Raw genomic sequence first — 22,021 nt, 5'->3', positions numbered from 1 at the left:
CAGCAGCAGCAGCAGGAGGATCACACACTCACACACACACGTACATACACCCCCCCCCCACACACACACACACACACGTTGGGTGAACAGTGGTATTGGTATGGTAGTGGCTTCCCTCCCTGTTCTATAATTAATCATCTTAAAAGGCAGTCTTCTTCTATCAGGACCGTTTCTCCTCCTCATCTTCCTCACTCGGGTCCTTTTGGCCCCAAAATGTTCAAACGACAGTGAAACAACAGCAAGAAAAATAAGAAATAAAAAGGTGCTTTGTAGCTTTATGGCGTCGCAGAGAGCCAGGAGACAGACGCTGTGGCGGAACATTTTCACACATCAACCAACGAGTCTGATGGTGCTTTTCACGCCTTCACTGGAGATGGTGCACGTTCCTTCAGAGGAGGTCATGTGGTGAGAAAACATTAAGTAATTCATGTGGAAATATTCACGGATTGGCAAACCGCGCAGAAAGATTGGTAAACTAGTCAATGATTTACGTTTGCACCAATTCCCATTTTTGAAACAAACTTTTGGATTATTCTGAAATAAAATCAAAGAGAAGGTACTGGTAACCCACCTCCTTGCACATGACATACTGCCTATACATTTGAACCCAATGGTGCAGAATGTATGGTGAACTGTATTTAAAGAAACTCAAATCTGTCCTTCTGAGATTATCTGACTTCTCAGAAGGACAAAAATCCTCAAACTTTTCACAAGTGTTGACCCCTGAACAATAAATATGGTTAAGTGTTACGTGAAAATGTTCTACCACAGAAAAACGAGGTTGAGCGGGGGGCAGGGGGTGCAGCGTTGCCAAGTTTGAAAGTCCTGGGGAATAAAAGCGTTTCACACTGGTTCTTTTTTTGCACTATAGTTGATCCAAACTCTGTGTTTCTTACCAGCATCAAGATGGTTGGACTGAGGAACAATTCCCCCGTCTGCAGAAACCATTTGCAAGTTTCAAGGTAAACATTCGTAGAGTCGAACAGTGTGAAAGCGCCCCTATTCGCCTCAAGGATGTACAAGAAATCATGAAAACAAAGACCCCGTTCGAGGCTACAGATGCAACGTCAAACCCCACCACAACCTCCAAACCAACCCTCTATCCAGTACTGCTCTGTTCGGTTCTAAATAACATCCCGTTTGGCAAAAAAAGAACCAATAAGTCCAGTTTGTTCCTCCAACGTTGACATTCAGAGCAGATATTCAGTCCGGTTCAATCCAGTTTGATTCGGTGGACTTTCGATGGACTTGGTTTGGTTCGTCGTTCTGTCTCCTGGCTCCCTCTCTTTCTCCAGACTCTGATGTAGTTGAATGTTCAGCTTTATACAAGTTCAGCTCCTTAAAATCCATACTGTCAAATCCACAAAGTTCTTATTACATGTTAACATTTCAATATTTCTTTTTTTTCTCCTTTCTTTTTGTTTTTATTTTTTATACTTTATCATCATTTCTATTATTATCTTTCTCTTTTTTTGTTTGTTTACAATTATGGCCACAAGTCTTAAAAGTTCTTGAGTACGGTCCGGGTTAAAACTCCACTCCAGGGTTGTTTTTGATCCGGGTTTGGTCCAAGTCCGGTCCAGTTCTGACGTGATCCGGTCCGGTCTTTTACATGGCACTGGGCTTGTAGCTCTGCACAGTATTTTCCCCCTGGGCACGGTTAGCATGGCGCTGTAAAGCATGGCTGTATGTGGGTGTATGTGCAAGGTCCGACGATAAAGCGTTGTGCACCAGCCAGCGTCAAAGTGTACCGACTGGTGCTGAATCCAGAACCCAAGTTTTCGGGTCGTTCTGGTCCTGAAAAAAAATGTCGGTTCAGTCAGAAGTTCTTCTCTTTTCCGAAGAATTATCGAGTCAACCTGCTTATTTACAGACCTTGCCTGTGTGCCTGTGCTGGAATGTATTCAAAACGTAATTCTGGATTAATTTTCTTGATTCTGGCGAATTCCACAGTCTTGATTGGTCGGGCAGTACATTACTAAAGAGTCTTCCTGGCCAATAGGATGACCAGAGGCCAGCATCACTGACCAATGACGGAGAGGGGTCGAGGGGGAAGAGAATTAAAGAGTGGGGTGAAAGAGGAAACTAGTCAGAATGGAGGGAGAAGGGAAGATAGAGACAAACGAAGGAAAGTTCTAACAGTTGAGGATGAAGGAAAGGAAAAGGAACGGGACGGGGTTATGGACACAGGTACTGGCGGTCGGTAGGCATTGGGCTCAGTGTGCTGTGGTAAAGAGTGATTGTCCAGAGAAAACATTGAGTGGTTATACAGCAACTTCGAAAACTCCTGGATCCTGACGAGGCTCGGTCCGAACAGTCCAAGGTCAAGACAAAATCGTCCCGGCTCAAAAGTTCCTCATCTCCAAAGATGAATTCCTGTTATTTTGCACCGTGAATTCACATCTGTGGAGACCGAGCAGTTTCTCCAAGTTATCGGTTATTTGGACATCAGTTTATTTGCTTCCTTGTTCTTCTTCGTTAAAGCGTGAAACAACCTCCTGAATCCTTTCGCCAACAACTTTGACGCTTCCTTCCTTGACGGTTGACCTGAACTTCTGACAGTGAATCAGGTTTCCTTCCATTCAAGGCTTAGGATTCATGGTGGGAATTAATTGCTCGAAATAACAACATCAGTAACGAGGCTTCGGACTCCTGCGGTGAGCCTTGACTTGACCTTTTGACATTTAGCCCGGATTCGTTTGGACTACGATGAGGCTTTTTGCGATTTGACTTTGACCCCTTGGCCATCAGCGTAGTTTCCTGATCCTTTGGACCAGAACAAGCTTTGAAGGTGAAGTCCATAACTTTGACTAGACCTATTGCTTTTTCAAAATCTAGAATTTTCCCGACCAGGCTGGGAGTCCTGACGTCAGGTCGATAAGTCCTCATGTCACACCCGTTGTTTAGTGTCACCTGACTTAAGTCTTTAGCTTAGTTTCCATGTCTCTCCACAGCCAGGCCCCTTTTGCTTTGATCCCTGCTCACAACCTGTAGTGAATTTAAATCCAAATCCGAACCGACAGATGCATCTTGGATCATTTTTCCCCAAAATGACTCCATTCCACGGTGAAGTCACATTGCAAATGTATCCAAATCAGTTTGGAAACGGATTTTTCAACCCCAAAACCCACCAAATGGAGATATTTGGGGTCTCAGCCTTTAAGATAATCAGTCTTCCAATCAATCAATCAATCAATCAATCAATCAATCAATCAATCAAGAAATAAATTGCTGATGGATTGATTGCTCAAGGGCCGAAGCTGCGGCTGTCAGTTCGGTTCGACGCTGAGCAGTTCAGCTGACTGTTCGGACAGTTCAGAAAAACAAAAACTCTTCACTTCCCCCTCCCCCGTTCTTCTTCCCCACCCCCCAATCCATCCATCAGTCCATCAGTCCATTCGTCCCCTCCTCTCAGCTGCTCCCAGACATCAGGTTGATGGCTTGCTCCAGTTTGTGCCTCAGTTTGTGTTTGCGACAGTACCCATCCCGATCCAACGCTGTCAGGATCTGCAGACACGGAGGAACGACAAAACAAATCAAACACGGAGCTACAAACAATATAAGGGTTCCACTAAATGTGTCTCTAACATCACAGGGGAACAGGTTAGGGGGGCTAGGGGATTTGTGCAAGATTCAACACGATTCTCTCTGACTTATTGTTGGTCTGCAGGGTTTTAACTCATCATTCTAGTATCAAATCACTTGGTAGTTCCACCAGGGTGTTATCAAAGAACTTAGCAGGGTCTAGCCACAGCATTTGCTTATAAAAACTCCAAAATGAGTAGAGCCATGCCGTAGGATTCAGGGGTAATGCAGGATAACCATCTAATCTGTAATTATGACGCTGATGCCTAACATCCATAGTGTCATCAGAAATAAACCCCCCCCTCCTCACCTCTTCCTTGTACTTGTTGATGTAGAAGTAGAGCTCACTGAGTGCGCTCAGTGTGTTGAACTCGGTGCCGTGCAGACGGGACTGCTCCACCAGGTAGGCGTCCATGTCCTGATCACTGATGCTGGGCATCTTTGCAATATCCCTGTAGTACCTGCAGGACACACACACACACACACACACACACACACACACACACACACACACACACACACACACACACACACACACACACACACACACACACACACACACACACACACACACAGTTAGTCACTTCGAAGTTGTTTCTAATTGTCTCAACAATGTTTTTCTTCACAGGTAATTACCTAAGACTCCCGTACTGATGGTGTCATTATTATTTCATTTCTGTCTGAACAGGCAATTGCATTATGAGTCATTGACATTAATTAATATGATTAATGTCATTTATGTGTCTAAAACGTTGCTTCATCAACTCGTTAGCAGGCCAGCTACCTTTTCATGTAGCTCCTTATTTAGCATGTTAGCTGAGATTGCACTCAGTATCGTGGTCGTGTATTCTTTGTGTTTATGTGACGGCTTGATGACTGTTTGACTTCTTGCTGTTGTTGTAGTTAAGGTAATTAGCACGTTAGCTAAGTACCCAACTGGATCCTGTTCTTTGGTTAGCATGCTAGTTAGCATGAAAGCTACATTTGTATTGCAGTGTATTACAGTTGTTTAGTTGTGTACGATGTGTACTATCCTTCCACTCAATCTTTGAAGAATGTTTGACTGGTTAGCATATTAGCTACCACTCAATGCTTTTATTACATTGTGTATTACAGTTAATTAGCTGGTTAGCATGTTAGCTACCTCTCCACCCAGCTCTTGTAGTTGGGGATGTCTTTAGCGTAGAGCAGCTTGTTGGACGGGGAGTCTTTCCCCAGCCGGTGTTCGGACGTCGAACAGGAGTCCATGAAGGTCTGAGCGACGACGGACAGACAGGCGTCGGTGATGCTGCTCTTGTGGATGTCGAACACAAACTGAGGATTCTTGATGACGTTCACCCAGAACCTGAGAGGAAGGCTGCAGAAAAGAAAGGTTGATTAAACAACTTTTATCAGCGTCTTGCTATGAAACCAACAACAGTATATTGAGTTCCTCTCACCAGTTGCTCTTCCAGGTGTGTCGGACGTCCGGGTCTGTGATCTGTCGTTTGTCCGCCTGCTCGTCCAGGAAGTCGAACATGTATTTGATAGCCAAAGGGAGAGCAGATCCCCGGTGAGCGGTGCTGAACACCGTCTCAAACAGGTCGTCCACAAACTTCTGCAGCGTCCCCTGGTGGTGGGAAGACCAAAGTGTGGGAGTAAATATTTAAAACAGCCACATTTCTATGGAGTAAATACACCAATTACTGAAATAATAAACCCCTTAACAAACTACATAAAGCCTCCACGGTGGAAACTTCCATGAATTGTAATATCTTTGAAGGTCTTTTATCAACATCATCTTTTTAAAAACTAGATATGAGCTGCAGCGTGTGCAGGCATATTATATGCCATTGCACCGCCACTTAAATGTCTCCCATCGTCTTTTATTGAGTTAACAGTAGAGAGGAGACAGGAAATGAGGATACAGAAAGAGAGAGGGGGATATGCTGCAACAATCATGATTTATGGTTGTGTTTGTTACCTTGGTAGCCAGCAGTCTGGTCAGGTAGATCTCAGAAACCATCTTGCTGCCTCGGTCTCCTTCTCTCTGATCGCTGTGCTCGTGATTCTTCACCAGGTGCCACAGTTTAGTCCCTGGAAGTACAGAAAATAAACACTGTAGTGTAAAGGCTGGATACTGCTATTGATACACACAGCCTCTTGCATGTGTTGTAACTCTGGGATTATATATGAAGTATATTGTTGTAACTAGCCAACAACTTTAAAGTCTAAGGGAGAGATGCATGCCTAAAGAGGTTGCTTGTCAGATGCCAAAACACATTTTGAAAATCATTAAAGACTTGAAAGACTGAAGAGGATTACGGCCACGTGTGAAAATGTTGTTTTAGATCTGACCAAATGTGAATCATTATTTTTGTTTGTTCTGAGAAAAGAACTCGGAGAAAAAAACATCTGATTTTTTTTTGAATTTTCACTTTTTTTTGGGAATTCTTATTTTAAAGATGTTTTGGGAATTTTCTTAAAATGTAAATAACTTTGTATGTATGATATTTAAAGGGCGTGGAGGTCATTCCTTTTTGTCCCTCGATCAAGTATGCACTCCTGCATGTAAATGGGAAAATCTAACTCCTTTAACCAGTTTAGTAGGAACATTGTCTTTGTCCTGAAATAAGGGACACACTGGAATGTTGTGGATGTTAAAGTAGTCAGTGCCCCTTGGCTAATACACCTTGTGCTGCAGTACCTGTCTCCTGGTCCGGGGTGATCATTGGCGCTCTGGATCTCAGACTGTCAGGACTGCTGGATGTTCGGAGTAACGACTCTGCAGAAACAAAGAGATAAACGTATCCATCAGTAATCCTCTCTCAGATACTGTGTGTGTGTGTATGAGAGTGTGTGTGCACGCTGTACCGTATCTGCTCAGTGATCTGGTGAAGGTGAAGGAGTTGGCGATGTTGTACGCAGAGACCTGCTTCTGGACCAGCGCCACCAGGGAGCCGTCTGTTACCTGGCAACAAACAGCAACACATCAGTCAATCAGCCAATCGCGGCGTCAGTCAGCTGACTAATTATCCATTCAGTCCGCTAACTCGGTCGATTCGTATCTCGCCCTGGATCTGGATGCTCTCTCCACACATGTCAGCGCTGATAAAGAGCCAGGACTCACTCAGAGAGCTGAGGCGTCTCCATTCAGCAGGAGGGGGGGGGGGTATTCAGGTTTTAAAGCCTTTAATCTGCTCATAAACCGGCTTTTAATACAGAGTTTGACAATAATGCTGACGGAGTAAAAGCAGACTTCTTATGGAGGAAATGTAAATCCTGAGACATAAGGACGGCACTTCATTCTCTAAGGAAAGTTTTGTGTTACAAGTAAAAGATTCTGATGAACAATAAAGTATTTATAGAACTTATTATTAATAATTATTTAACTATTTATCAACACATTTTTATTTTAGGATTTTTCGTCAAAATCCTCATTTTAGAAAATTATAAAAAAAGCAGCACCGTCGAAAATAAACAACAGCTTAAAAAATAATGATTTAGAAAAATCTTTAAATATTATAAAGTTAAAAACAATTCTTTAATAAAAACATTTTTATTAATTTTTTTATTTGCTTTTAAAAAATGTATTGCTTTACTCAGCATTTCCATCTCTGCATCCTGTTTTTTTAAACCTAGATTATCATTTTTTTCAACTTGCGCTCAAAATAAGTGTAAGAAATGATCAGGAAAATGTAACCTACAGTAATCTGTTTCATTTAAAGTTTGCATTAAGTACAAACTGTATTCAGTAACACAGCACTGCGTTGCCTTAATGTTTGACTTTTGAAATTCCTTTCCTTTAATCTGAAATTGACTGTCCTTCAGCTATCCCAGCATGCAGAGCTGAGGGAGCTGATTTGCATCTCTGATAGTTTGAAAGTATCTGGGAGGCATTTAAATAATTAAACCCATCATTTGAGTTCTATAACCAAAGTTTACACTTTCAAAACTAATGTAACGCTCTCCCCTTACAGACAGCCGGCTTGTCACTTCTTCTAGATTCCTCAAATGTATTCTGCAAGCCTCTCTGGTACTGTAATACATGTATGTGTGTGTGTGTGTGTGTGTACCTGGTAGTGTGCCAGTGTGTTCAGCCTCTTCCAGTCGCTCTCGATCTTGGTGGTCACGTCCTCGTCCTGCAGGATGATCCTGGTCAGTCGGCCCTGACGCCACTCTGACAACAAGAACACAGAAGTACGTCACGTGGTTTAATGCATTCAGTTTTTGTATTCAACGCACAAGCACGACACCACAAAATGCCCCCGAGCATCCGAGCGAACCTGCAAAAATAAGGTAAAAATGCAGAACAACGTACAGAATAAAGAGTGAGAGGTAGATGGTGACGGGATAAACAAATCATTAAATACTACTTTGCATATTTGTACTGAGTATACCTTCTCTGTACTTTATTACTAATGGGATGTATCTTCAAGTGTACTCTAACTTATGAGGGTATTTTTGTTAAGGTATTATATTTGAATTCTACTGTCACAGCGTGTTTATATTTACTGCTTTCATTTGTTTTAAGATTATTCATATTAATAATAATTCATTGCATTTATTTTAGCGCTTTTGAAAGTGCTCAAAGGTACCAGGAGTGTGGACCCTCACGTCTTGCCCAAGGACACAACGTCATAATGTCTGAAGTGGTGTTCAAGGTGGGATTGAACTGGTGTTCACTGCACCACAGCCGGCCCTTAAACAGATCCTCTACTACGTCTCAATACATCTACATCCACGAGTCACACTGTTGCACTGCGTCGTGTGGATATATGTTCCTTCATTATGAACACACATGCTGTAGTTCATCTTGACTTCAAATATTGATGTTGTTCAAATGTTCGTGTTTGAAAATGCTTTTTTTTTTTGCCTTTGCAGACCACATGCAGAAACCCTATATAAACACACTACAGGCAAGGGAAATCCCCCAACACGTACATTAGGGCCTCTTTAATACACCTAAACAGCAGCAGATCCTTTAACATGTCGTTGTGTGTGTGTGTGTGTGTGTTGTGAAGGGTTACCGAGGTCCATGTCGTCGGCCTGCGGTCTCTGGGAGAACGGGATCCCTTTGTACACGGCGTCCAGCAGCTTGTCTTTCACCTGCGTCACCGTGTCGCAGTTCAATACCTTCACCGGCACCTCTGTCCCCGCCTCGCCCTCCGGAGGGATGCACATCAGAGTCTGAGAGAGAGAGAGAGAGAGAGAGAGACAGAGACAGAGAGAGTGTGAGAAGTGTTAAGCATTGATTCATCTGGAGTTTCTTACACTGACAGCTCACAGCAGGACTGTGCAGCTCTTGCAGCCCCTAAACCTGCACAAATAACACAAAAGGAAGCCGTGCGGTTCCTCAGAGGCTGAAATGCAGATCCTTGCTGTTTGCAGTAGACTGTTGCATCAAATTGGCTCCTTTTTATGCAAACAATTTTTACAATTCACATGATTACATGGGGATTGTGTGCTCTGCTTTTTTAGTTTGGCTACGTTATTAAATTTGTGTCATGAGAAGTAAATTGAAAAAGCGTCCCTACCTGTCATTTGAGAACGAACGTGTATTTTATAAACTTAAAAAGCATGTCTTTGCTTTTAAAGTCATTAACGAATAAAAGAGATAATGGCTGCAAACGCCTTGATCTATCCACTGCTCTGTGTGTGTGTGTGTGTGTGTGTGTGTGTGTGTGTGTGTGTGTGTGTGTGTGTGTGTGTGTGTGTGTGTGTGTGTGTGTGTGTGTGTGTGTGTGTGTGTGTGTGTGTGTGTGTGTGTGATTTAGTTAGTTCGAAGCATTGTCGTCACAGAGAGGAAAACATCATTATCTAGCAGTTGTTGGATTGGATCAGTCACACACACACACACACACACACACACATTATGTTGTCTCTACATTAAGAGACTGCTCACACACACTAACACAAACATTAATTAACATAATAAACACAGAAACTGTGTGTGTGTGTTTGTGTGTGTGTGTGTGAGTGTGTGTGATTCAGTGAGTCACAGTGTTATCAATAACCAGCGATAATGACCCGCTGACACGGCAAACTATGAGCATCCATCCTGCAGAGAATCAGGCAAAGAAATAATATATATATATGGAGCCGTAAATAAATAGTAAACAAATCAGAGTTTTATTCTGGAGGCGCATCACGGAGCTGCAGATATAATGTGACCATTAAGGACATTAAATACAGCCGAGTTATGATAAGCAGGGGCTGATTTATACCGCCATATAAACAACTTTACAACTATTTATTATTCTTATTCCTCTCTAACATCCCCGCACTAATGAACTGTTAACCACCATCTGCCCCCCGCTGCAGATCTGAGAAAACAAGTAGGGTTTCAGTTACAAAGCACCTTTCAAACTACATATACAAAGTTATAGACAGAAGATACATACATACTTTTTAATTCAGATTCCTGCTGATGTTCAGGTGTATATCAGTATGTAGAGTCTCTACTTTAAAGAGTCCTCTCCTGCTGATGTTCAGGTGTATATCAGTATGTAGGGTCTCTACTTTAAAGAGTCCTCTCCTGCTGATGTTCAGGTGTATATCAGTATGTAGAGTCTCTACTTTAAAGAGTCCTCTCCTGCTGATGTTCAGGTGTATATCAGTATGTAGAGTCTCTACTTTAAAGAGTCCTCTCCTGCTGATGTTCAGGTGTATATCAGTATGTAGTGTCTCTACTTTAAAGAGTCCTCTCCTGCTGATGTTCAGGTGTATATCAGTATGTAGTGTCTCTACTTTAAAGAGTCCTCTCCTGCTGATGTTCAGGTGTATATCAGTATGTAGAGTCTCTACTTTAAAGAGTCCTCTCCTGCTGATGTTCAGGTGTATATCAGTATGTAGTGTCTCTACTTTAAAGAGTCCTCTCCTGCTGATGTTCAGGTGTATATCAGTATGTAGAGTCTCTACTTTAAAGAGTCCTCTCCTGCTGATGTTCAGGTGTATATCAGTATGTAGTGTCTCTACTTTAAAGAGTCCTCTCCTGCTGATGTTCAGGTGTATATCAGTATGTAGTGTCTCTACTTTAAAGAGTCCTCTCCTGCTGATGTTCAGGTGTATATCAGTATGTAGTGTCTCTACTTTAAAGAGTCCTCTCCTGCTGATGTTCAGGTGTATATCAGTATGTAGTGTCTCTACTTTAAAGAGTCCTCTCCTGCTGATGTTCAGGTGTATATCAGTATGTAGTGTCTCTACTTTAAAGAGTCCTCTCCTGCTGATGTTCAGGTGTATATCAGTATGTAGAGTCTCTACTTTAAAGAGTCCTCTCCTGCTGATGTTCAGGTGTATATCAGTATGTAGTGTCTCTACTTTAAAGAGTCCTCTCCTGCTGATGTTCAGGTGTATATCAGTATGTAGTGTCTCTACTTTAAAGAGTCCTCTCCTGCTGATGTTCAGGTGTATATCAGTATGTAGTGTCTCTACTTTAAAGAGTCCTCTCCTGCTGATGTTCAGGTGTATATCAGTATGTAGTGTCTCTACTTTAAAGAGTCCTCTCCTGCTGATGTTCAGGTGTATATCAGTATGTAGAGTCTCTACTTTAAAGAGTCCTCTCCTGCTGATGTTCAGGTGTATATCAGTATGTAGAGTCTCTACTTTAAAGAGTCCTCTCCTGCTGATGTTCAGGTGTATATCAGTATGTAGTGTCTCTACTTTAAAGAGTCCTCTCCTGCTGATGTTCAGGTGTATATCAGTATGTAGTGTCTCTACTTTAAAGAGTCCTCTCCTGCTGATGTTCAGGTGTATATCAGTATGTAGAGTCTCTACTTTAAAGAGTCCTCTCCTGCTGATGTTCAGGTGTATATCAGTATGTAGTGTCTCTACTTTAAAGAGTCCTCTCCTGCTGATGTTCAGGTGTATATCAGTATGTAGTGTCTCTACTTTAAAGAGTCCTCTCCTGCTGATGTTCAGGTGTATATCAGTACGTAGAGTCTCTACTTTAAAGAGTCCTCTCCTGCTGATGTTCAGGTGTATATCAATATGTGTGTGTGTGTGTGTGTGTGTGTGTGTGTGTGTGTGTGTGTGTGTGTGTGTGTGTGTGTGCGCCTGTGTGTGTGTGTGTGTGTGTGTGTGTTACCAGCTGTTTGTAGTCGATCTGCTGCCTGATGAGCTTGTCTTCACTCAGGGAGTAGCGGGCCTCTCCGGTAATGGCGTCGATCGGACCCTTCTCCATCTGCTGCTTTATGGCGCAGTACAGCATGAACAGAGGCTCCCCTGCACACTCCTGCAGACACACACACACACACACACACACACACACACACACACACACACACACACACACACACACACACACACACACACACACACACACACACACACACACACACACACACACACACACACAGTGTCAGGTCTGAATTCTTTCTACATCTTTAATCCTGCAGCCGGGTTTAACCAGTGCCCTTCCTTTCCTATGAATAAATTAACTGCAGCTCTGATCTGATTGGTCACGGTCACACTGACGAGTAGGAGCTTAACGAGGTCAATTAGGAAGAGGAGAAGAAGAACAACCGAAGAGATGATAAGCTACTATGGATGATTAATATATACTTTTTAGAATAGGTGAAAGGAGAGAGATCATCAGAATAAAGAGGAACTTTAAAATGTCTTTTTATTCATTTATTTTCAGAGGTTTTGTGTCATTTTTCTCTCAAGGTGAATCATTTCACTGCCTATTTTAAAATGAACATAACAAGCAATTTGCTGCAGTTTATCCCGATGCTAAAAGGCAGAACTGGCTTCAATATATCAAAAAATAAAAAGGGTTACGGAACTTTTCTGGCAAAACGCTTAAAAAAAAAGACGCTGAAATTTCATGGTTTTGTCCAAAAACAGAGACATGTTAAAACAGAGCTGAGCCAACAACCCACGCTACGCAGCACTAACTTTCTTATGCGCTGATTAAAATAATAAACGTGCTAATTGAACGATTTGCCAGACTGGATGTGTCTTGGATGTTTCTCCTCACCAAAGAACGACTTCAATGCACTTTCTTTTTTTAACTCTGATTTATAACAAATGTTTCTTATATTAAAAAACCCTCATTTATTTTACCCATCATGCAGCCAGTAGTGGAAAGTAACAACTTACTCAAGTTAATTTAATTGCCAGTAAATTTGAAAGCTTTAGTGATTTTATAATTAAGATTAAAACCCCGTGATAAACATTTAGATATCGCATCCTTAAAGATGAGAGCGACTGTTCGAGGTGAAATATGTAATATTATATAACAAAAAAATAAGAAAGAAAGTCGTAAACGTGACGAAGCTGTGTATCAGAACTGTGTTTGACAGTAAATGTTATACTTCAATGTCATATATTTAATAATTATAAATAATATACCGCATACGGAGACCATTTCCTGCAGAGTGAGTGCTTTTACTTCTTAAATTGAAGTTTATTCTGCTGATAAAACGGATGTACTTCACCTAAATGAGATGCAATACTTGTACCTGTACTGGAGTATTTTAATATTAAGGTATTGGTACTTTTACTTCAGTACTGTTACCTTGAGGAAGCGGTGCAGCAGGAAGGTGAACCAGTTGGTGAGCATCTTCTCAGCCACAGACTCCGTCCTGAAAGAGGTCAGAGGTTAACCTGCAGCCCTGGTTCTTTTATTTTGAAAGGCACTACAGTCCTGGTTCTTTTATTTTGAAAGGTACTGCATGCATTAGTGGGTTTCTGACCTCCTGAGCAGCAGCTTGGGATGGTTCTTGTTCTCCAGGTTCTTCTCGATCAGGTCGGCCAGCAGCTGCTTTAAAACCACTGTGGCATACTCCATACGACCCTGAAGACAAAGATAAACCAGTTAATAACAGATAATAATGCATAGATAACATTAAAACATATATTTGATCAAGTTTTAAGATATATTTACACATAAAAGTCTCTAATAACATATTTAAACCAGATAACTGACATTAAAAACATCTATTTACCAATTATTACCTGAAAATAGCCACTGTGGATCAGCTCAAAACACTAACTAGGTGTTAATTAATACAATTTAAAAATACTAAAAATCGTATTAAAATAAAATAAAACAAATTAAGTTATAAAGATATTTAGATAAACATTACAAGGTAATAAAAATGCAGTGCAAGAAAATATAATGAAATAAATGAAAGTAAAATAATAATACGTTTTATTTATGCAGCTTTTCACGGTACTTAAAGACACCTTACATTAAAAACAGCACACAATATCTCATTTATAAATCCCCCATCATTATAAGATATGGGATTACCTGCAGCGCGGCCATGAGCAGCGAGGCGACGTTCCCGCGGTCCCTCATGGAGAACGACCTCTGAGCCTCCAGAGTGTGGATGAAGGTCAGCAGGAACATCTTGTTGTTCAGCAGCTGACTGAAGAGACGCAGGGCCTTCTCCACGTTAGCAGGGGACTGAAACACACACACACACACACACACACACACACACACACACACACACACACACACACACACACACACACACACACACACACACACACACACACACACACACACACACACACACACACACACACACACACACACACACACACACACACACACAGTTAGTATAGGATAACAACTTCAAACGATGTTCCTGCTTTATTAAAAACGTGTCTCTTCAGGATCTCTGCAAACAAAGTATGTTTTTTTGATCTGGAATAAAGAAATCGTTTCGTAGTTTTTCATCGCTGAGGATAAATATATGAATGGGAATCTTAGTTATATGCAAATATATTAACCAAAGGTTCCTACAGTATAAAACAAGTTAGATTTTGGAATCTTGAAGACTTCTTTAAGACCAGTTTAACGTGCAAATGTACCACAAGTGTGAGAGTCAATTCATAAATAAATAAATTAAATAAATAATTAACAATTACTTTGAGATTCAACAATGTCAGGACAAATACGAGACATTTAGGTAACAATTAATTCAATATATTATTGTGTTTAATGTTTTTGTATTGAGTCATGAATTTGTCTTTAAGTTAAATGTTAAAATAATTAAATATTAATTATATTATATATAAAGCACAGATTACCTCAAGTGATTAGCACTTATAATAAATATAAGTATGATTATTTATTTAATAATGCACTCACAACTAAAGTTATAAAAGTATAGGAGACTCAGGATGATTCAAATAGTTTGTCGATGGTTTGCTATTTAATATTCCCACATACTCATTAAAAAGAAACCTTGAATACATCAAAACCGCGACACGACTTTAAATTTGCATCCTTTAGAAAAACAACGCTCAAGATTCCCGCTGGTTTAAGGAGACTTCTCGGTCCGCTGAGGAAACAGACGAACACAAAGAAAGAGTTCTGCTGAAATCCTGGACGGCAGAGACTGGTGCGCCTCCACAGCCGGCGAGGAGGATCTGAGGAAACGTGACGCTGCAGAGGGGAAGCTCAGAGGCTTCCTGCTGGGTCCATTAATTAAAGCCGCATCGAGCGAAGATGCTACACACACTGTGCAGACGCTTCTAACAGCAGCTATTTCTGAAAGATTCCTCTGTTTGTTCTGGGGATAAGAGCACTGAAGTGCATTTACTCAAGCACTGTTTCACACCTTTCAGACGCCAACACTGTACTTTTTACTCCCCTTTTCCGTTCCTTCCTCCTCTTCCTCATTTAGTTTTTTCCTCTAATTTCTACTTTTTCCCCTTCTCCTTTGTCCTTATGTCCTTTCCTCCTCTTCTCCCATCTCTCTGATCATTCTCATCCCTTTAAAAAGCAGCTTTGACTATTTCTGAAATACTCCTCTGTATTTGTTCTGGGGATAAAAGCAGTGAAGTACATTTACCCAAGCACTATTTATCATGCTACTTTACAATCTACTCTACATTTTAGAGGCCAACATTGACCTTTTTACTTCACTTTATTTCCTTTCCCCTCGTTTCCTTTCTTTCGTTTCCACTTTTTGTCTACTTTTCCTTTTAAGGCGACATATTCAGCAAATGTTCAAGTTGAGTTTTGTATTTCCTGCCTCTCCTGGGACATGTCTCCATGCTTTAATGTTCAAAAAGCTCTTTATTTTTCTCATTCTGCACCTCTTTTCACCCAGTCTGTTCTGATTGGTTATCTTTTAGCCTTTGCAGACCATTTACATGCACAAAAAAACCTTTATAGCACACTACAGGAAAGGGAAACTCTAAAAAGCATAATAGGGCCGTGTGTGTGTGTGTGTGTGTGTGTGTGTGTGTGTGTGTGTGTGTGTGTGTGTGTGTGTGTGTGTCTGTGTCCGTACATCGAGCTCTTTGAGGACGGGGTGCTCCTCGATGCCGGGGAACATCACTCTCATGGTGTAGTTTCTGTACTCCAGGAAGGGGATCTTCACCCCGTCCATGTCGTTGGTCAGCTCCTGGATATCCGTCTGCAGCTCTGCAAACGCTGGAAGAAGCAACAGAGAGGACGGGTATATAAAACACAGGGTGGGAGTACAGTTTGGTTTTAAAGTATGAGGTTTAACCCTTTTAGATCTTAATAAATCCCAAACTCGGAGTCTGGATTAGCCTAGCTTAGCATGAGTGCTGGTAGAAGGGAAGCTTCTAAAACGTAGAATCAGAAATACTTTTGACTTAAAGCTCTCGGGGTCTTAAGATATCAGAGACACCACAAACACTGTGTGAATAAACTCATATCATCCCCCGGACGTACCCTCCTTGCACTCCAGCGCCACGCGGCTCTCCAGGTTGTCCATCTGCAGCTGGAGGCGTTTGAGCGTCCGGTCGGCGTCGCGGGTCTTCCTCTTGTAGGCGATGAGCACGGCGATGATGGCGATGAGCAGCACGCCCCCGCCCGCCCCGATGCCGATGATGGCGGGCAGCGTCAGGGCGCTGTCGGAGTAAATGTGCAGCGTACCGGGTGAATACTCCAGACCCCCCACCAGGATCTGCAGGAACACAGAGACAGCCCAGGTGTATTTAGTAGGTCGGTTTCGATTCGTTGGAGCCATTTCTAAAATGAATATTTCCTCAAATTTCAATTCAAGCATCCTGAATTCAACCAACTATCCAACACTGATAAGAGGGTAAGATGTTCACTGACATAATAAATCCAGTCTTCAATCAAGGAGTAGATGGAGGACCACCAGATCAAGACCCCATCATGGTTAACCTAATTTGTGGACCTGAACCACATTAGAGACCTTCTGGATTCGATCCAGATAGAGATGGGAGGCAACAAGTCATCAATCAAAACTGAGGCGGTTGATTAGATGCTTGATTGCATTTAGTTGTGTTGTGCTTAGGAAGTCGTTCTGGGTTTTTCTAAGCAGAGGTCTTTCCCAGTCCCGGTTACATTTAAGATGTCTTGAATCCTCTAGGAGAGATGTTCCCCTGCTATCCTCATGTGTTTGCTAAGTGCCTTTTACATGTTTATCATGTAATTGTACTTTGTATTTTTCCAAGGCTAGTAATCATTTCCTGTTGCAATATTTCACATGGGTAATAAAAACAAAAAATGCAAAGGTGTAAAATAAGTCTTTTATTTTGAAAATCCAGGTTAATGTGAGTTAGAGAAACAACACAGCGACAGCTCCGTAAGCTTCAGTCAAAGTTCTCAAGATACTTCCCTCTGTTTCCGAGCATGCAGCCATGGAGGTATGTTGTGTTTGTATTTATTCCACAGATAATTACTGTGAAGAGGAATACACCCGTTATGAGAAAGCCACTGATGTTATCCGAGAGATATTTGGTAAATGGTAAATGGACTTGTACTTAAATAGCGCTTTATCCAGTCTTTTCGACCCCTCAAAGCGCTTCACATACTACATTCACCCCCATTCATACAGAGCAGTAGACTTTTTGCTCTAGGTAACTACCTTTCACACACATTCACACCCCGTTGGCCATGCCATCGGGAGCACATCGGGGTTAGGTATCTTGCCCAAGGATACATCGACATGTTGACTGCTAGGGCTGGGATCGAACCCACAGCCTTCTGGTTGAAAGACGACCGCACTACCTCGCAGACACAGTCGTAAAATGCAACTACGCTGGAATTTTGGTTACAGGACGGTCACCAAACACAAATGTGAGACACCTGAAAGCTGTGATTCTAAATCAGCTGTATTCCATTGCTTTCTAAACTCTTCCAAAGTAACACAAAAAGATTGTATTTTCTGCACTTTTACAGCTCTGAAATGACTGCATATTTGACGTTATTTTGACCTTTTGCCATTTATTTTATGAACGCAATGTCTAAATGTCCAACATGTTATTTGACATTTGGGAATAAAGGTGTCGATTGTGTTTAGTATGAATAAAAAATGTTCATTTTACTCAACCACTTATAAAAACCCCACAGAAACGAACTGTTTCATCTGAACAACACGGGTCAAATACAAAGTTAGCCTAAAAATGTGAAGGTAATTGAACTTTTCATTTGTCATTAAGAGATGGTATTTTACATTAAGCCCACTGTACACTCCAGATGAAGGACGCCCTGCACTGGCAGACCTCTTTATACACTCCTATACAGACATTATACGAGTATTAATTATCCCCGTTGTCTCCTGTGTTCATGTTTTATTAAAGCGCTTCCTCTTTACAGGTGATAAACATCGATTATAAAAACAGACGAAGGCTCGTATGAACAATCTGATGAATAAATGATGAAGACGAGTTGAAACAGACCCTCTTCATCTCCTCGTTATCTTTTATTCATCAGAGAGAAGAAGGAGAAGAAGGAGAAGAAGGAGAGGCTCGAACATGACATTAAGTATTGATTAGTAATTAACCATTTTAATTATGTATCAATAGTTTGTCTGGTGCTGTTCGACTGTTCCCTTTGAACATGTGTGTGTGTGTGTGTGTGTGTGTGTGTGTGTGTCATCCTCTGATCTGTGACATCAGACCAATTACCCATGATTCCCTGTGGCTGCACTTAATGACTTTCACCTTTACAAAATACCTTTTCCCTCCTCTCCTTTCTGATGTCCCTCCTCCTCCCTTCTTCTACTACTATCCACATCTCTTCTTTCTCTTCCTTATCTCCTCCTTTTACCTCCTCCTCTCCTCTGACATTTCTCCCGTCCCCCCCTCCTCACTTTACTTACCCTCTCTTCTTTGAGATGTCCTGCCTCCTCCCTTGTCTCCTTTTTTTCCTCATCCTCCTACCTTCTTCTTCTTCTTCTTCTTCTCCTATCCCTCTTCCTTATCTCGTCCTCTAACCTCCTCCTCTCTGACATTTCCTTGCCCACTCTCTTCTCTCCTATCCTCTTTTATTTCCTTCTTTCCTACTTCTCTTTTTCTCCTCTGCTCTTATTTTCCTCCTTTCTGTCCAGCAGTGGCTCAGTCAGTAGGGGCTTGGACTGGGAATCGTAGGGTCGCCGGTTCAAGTCCCCAAACAGACTTGAAATATGGAAAGTGGACTGCTACTTGGAGAGGTCCCAGTTCACCTCCTAGGCCCTGCTGTGGTGCCCTTGAGCAAGGCATCGGACACCTCCAATCCCCCCTCCCCATTGCTCCCCGGGCGCTGCACGATAGCTGCCCACTGCTCCTAGTACTAGGATGGGTTAAATGCAGAGGACCAATTTCCCTGTGTGTGCTCTGCTGTTTGCATGTATGTGACAATAAAGAGGGTTTCATCCTCCCATTCTACTTCTATCCCCCTCCCTCCTTTGGCGGCAGTGGCTTACAACACTAGTAAGGGATCAATAAAGAATATCTTCTTCTTCTTCTTTCCTCTTTCCCTATGCTCCCTTTCTTTCCCTCCTCCCTTGTCTCATTTTCTTTCCTCCTCCCTTCTTCTACTATCCCCATCTCCTCACTTTCACTTTCCTTACCCTCTCTCTTCTTTCCTATCCTCTCTTTCATTTCCTTCTCTCCTCCTCTTCCCTTGGTCTCAATCTTCCTCCCTACTTTTTCCTCTCATCCTTTCCTTATTCCCTATTCTCCCCTCCTTTCCTTACTCGTTTCCCTCTTTTCTTATTGAGTAAACACCGACTTGAACACCTCAAACTTTTTCTACGCTAACTTTCGGTAACTGCCCGATCGTCAACCAATCACATAATCAAAGGGGGAGGGGCTTAGCTCCTGTCACTCACCAGGACTCGCTGTTCTCCGGTGAGATCCGGCGAATCACAGAGCAGCTGGTTCTCCGACACCGTCAGCAGACAGGGAGTCTCTCCGATCAGAACAGTGTAGTTCAGACGGTTGTTCCCGGGGGCCGGAGGGATCAGGTTCTTACCCTGGAAACAGAGAGGCAGGTAGTTATAGTTTTAGTGCAGTGTAAGTAGTGTAATCACATTTATTTTATCTTTGAACTTCCAGTTTTTTCTCACCTTGAGGATGATGGGTGACCCCGGTTTGACCTCCAGGATCCCAGAGTTCCCCAGGGGGTCAAAAGTCGGGTTGGGGTAATGGGTGAAGGGCGTGGAGTTCAGGACGAGCAGAGAGGAGACCTGGAACATTCACAGAACATCAGGGACTGAATACTTTCAAATCTGCAGAAATATGACTTCCACAGGGTGTGTGTGAGTCCATTGATTGTTTCATCACTGATGGGTTTTTAAGTGTGTACAGTTACATCATGTGCAAAGAGTATGATCGCAGAAAGATGATGTTTAATATTCACGCTGTGTGTTGAGAGGAAGTGGATTTCTTGTGTGTTTATGCAACCACATTTAAAAGAGTGGTTTTTTTTTTGCTCGACTATAAAATAAAACACAGTCGTGACGTGGTGGCAGTTCATTTATCCAACGCGAATAAAGAATGTCATTTATTCTTTCAAGAAGTTCAGACAATCATACAGAGAGCAAACTGTCTGCAGAGTGAAAGACGAAGAATGTAGTTTGGGTTGCATATTTAAAACACAGAGAGGAGAAAGGGGGCGGGGGGGGATAATGAAAGGAGCATTCAGTAAGTTTCAGAGAGGCTGTATCAGGATGTTCTCAACAGAAGTAGAAGGTCACACTGTTGGTGCACAGAGAAACTAACCACAACAGATGTTCTTCATAAGGAATTTTCCCAAGCTTAGCAGAGAAGTGAACGCCAGTAAATAAAGAAACATTAGAAAATAAGAATCAAACAATAATGTTTCTATAAAGTGAGTAAAACTACTACAGCGATAACTGTACTTAGAATATCAACCTTTGTGATGTCTATTTACGTTCATATTCATACATTCTCAACAAAACACCTCACCTGTGTGTGTGTGTGTGTGTGTGTGTGTGTGTGTGTGTGTGTGTGTGTGTGTGTGTGTGTGTTACCTGGTCAAAGATGAAGCCGAACTCGTCTGGCCGCAGCGCCCCCTCTGGTGGGTTGGGTTTTCCGTAGATCAGACCAGGAGCCAAACAGGTCATGGTGCTGTCGTTCACCACAGAGCAGAACTACAGACACAGAGGGATTCGGTTAAATTACGTTTGTTTCTTTTATATTTTATTACATTTCCTTGAGGAATAATTAAACTTCGAGCCCTCATGTTGGGAAACTCTTGAGTGGAAACATTTTTAAATGGTTTTCCTTACGTTGTTGGTTTCCACTCCGCCGTACTTGGCTCTGACTTTGGGCTCCTGGATGGTCTTCAGGTTGGTTCCTGTCACCGTTATCACTGTGCTGCCACTGCACACGCACACGCACACACACAGACACACACACGCACACACACACACACACACACAGGTTAATGATCAGAATCAGAAATACTTCAGGGACATTTAATTTGGTAACAGATGCTCAGTATTAGAATAAAATTGGAACAGTAGGACAAAATAAATTAGTATTTTGTATATAAAAATAGTTCAGTGAACATCTTGTGTGCAGAATTTATTTCCAATACATTTCTTTGTAAATTGTAAACAAATTGTTATTTTCAATGTTTAATTTGAATCTTTTTTTATAGAATTTATTTAGTTTCCCTCAAAATGTGTTTTTATTATTTATTATTACTGTATATTTAAAAAAAGCGTGTAAAAAATAAATAGAAGTTGTAACCAAGTCAATCAATAAAAGTAAAACAGATACACTAAATTAAATGTATAACTGAAAGCATTATTTATTATAATTATTATGAGAGATCATGTGTTTACTTGAGGATGCTCCAGTTGGGCTCGATGCCAGTGATGGTCGGGTCCTCGGTGTACATGTATTTCAACTCTGAGCTCGTCACCTCGGCCCTGTCAATCATCAGGCGGATGGGGGCGGGGCCTGAGCCCAACAGGGAGGCGGGAGTGATGCAGATAATTTCCCGATTGGTCCGTCTGCAAGAGAGGAGATCAGTGATTGGTCAGTGTTGAATTCAAACTGTACTGTACAGAGGGGAAACGCGTCAGCATGAGAGGGACACTGACTTGACGAACAGACACTCCTCCTTGTCGATGTAGACGGTGACGGAGCTGCCGGCGTCCAGGTGTCGACCCGTCACCGTCAGCCTGGTTCCCCCGGAAACAGGACCCTTCTCTGGACGCAACCGACTGAAACTGGGGCTCTGGAGGAGGAGGAGGAG

General features: G+C 42.0%; 1 protein-coding gene across 1 annotated transcript in view; it reads right to left on the bottom strand.

Annotated features, from left to right (window-relative positions):
- Window positions 1–3,372: 3,372 nt before the first annotated feature.
- Window positions 3,373–22,021, bottom strand: part of plxna3 (plexin A3) — a 118,690-nt gene continuing 100,041 nt past the window's right edge. The window contains exons 18-38 of the mRNA XM_063895565.1: window positions 21,867–22,003; window positions 21,606–21,776; window positions 21,045–21,138; window positions 20,787–20,906; window positions 19,860–19,979; window positions 19,623–19,766; window positions 16,232–16,466; window positions 15,822–15,964; window positions 13,823–13,978; window positions 13,263–13,363; window positions 13,085–13,151; window positions 11,651–11,797; window positions 8,595–8,754; window positions 7,641–7,744; window positions 6,439–6,535; window positions 6,272–6,349; window positions 5,549–5,661; window positions 5,025–5,194; window positions 4,730–4,942; window positions 3,896–4,046; window positions 3,373–3,507 (exon numbers count right to left, since the gene is read on the bottom strand). Of these exons, the coding sequence (XP_063751635.1) occupies window positions 3,412–3,507; window positions 3,896–4,046; window positions 4,730–4,942; window positions 5,025–5,194; window positions 5,549–5,661; window positions 6,272–6,349; window positions 6,439–6,535; window positions 7,641–7,744; window positions 8,595–8,754; window positions 11,651–11,797; window positions 13,085–13,151; window positions 13,263–13,363; window positions 13,823–13,978; window positions 15,822–15,964; window positions 16,232–16,466; window positions 19,623–19,766; window positions 19,860–19,979; window positions 20,787–20,906; window positions 21,045–21,138; window positions 21,606–21,776; window positions 21,867–22,003 (2,817 nt within the window). The 3' untranslated portion in view covers window positions 3,373–3,411. The remainder of the gene's footprint in view (window positions 3,508–3,895; window positions 4,047–4,729; window positions 4,943–5,024; window positions 5,195–5,548; window positions 5,662–6,271; window positions 6,350–6,438; window positions 6,536–7,640; window positions 7,745–8,594; window positions 8,755–11,650; window positions 11,798–13,084; window positions 13,152–13,262; window positions 13,364–13,822; window positions 13,979–15,821; window positions 15,965–16,231; window positions 16,467–19,622; window positions 19,767–19,859; window positions 19,980–20,786; window positions 20,907–21,044; window positions 21,139–21,605; window positions 21,777–21,866; window positions 22,004–22,021) is intronic.

Source organism: Eleginops maclovinus, chromosome 1 (assembly GCF_036324505.1).
Source record: "Eleginops maclovinus isolate JMC-PN-2008 ecotype Puerto Natales chromosome 1, JC_Emac_rtc_rv5, whole genome shotgun sequence".
Taxonomy (NCBI): domain Eukaryota; kingdom Metazoa; phylum Chordata; class Actinopteri; order Perciformes; family Eleginopidae; genus Eleginops; species Eleginops maclovinus.
Note: the sequence above shows the minus strand (reverse complement) of the source record. Positions and strands in the feature narration are given on the sequence as shown.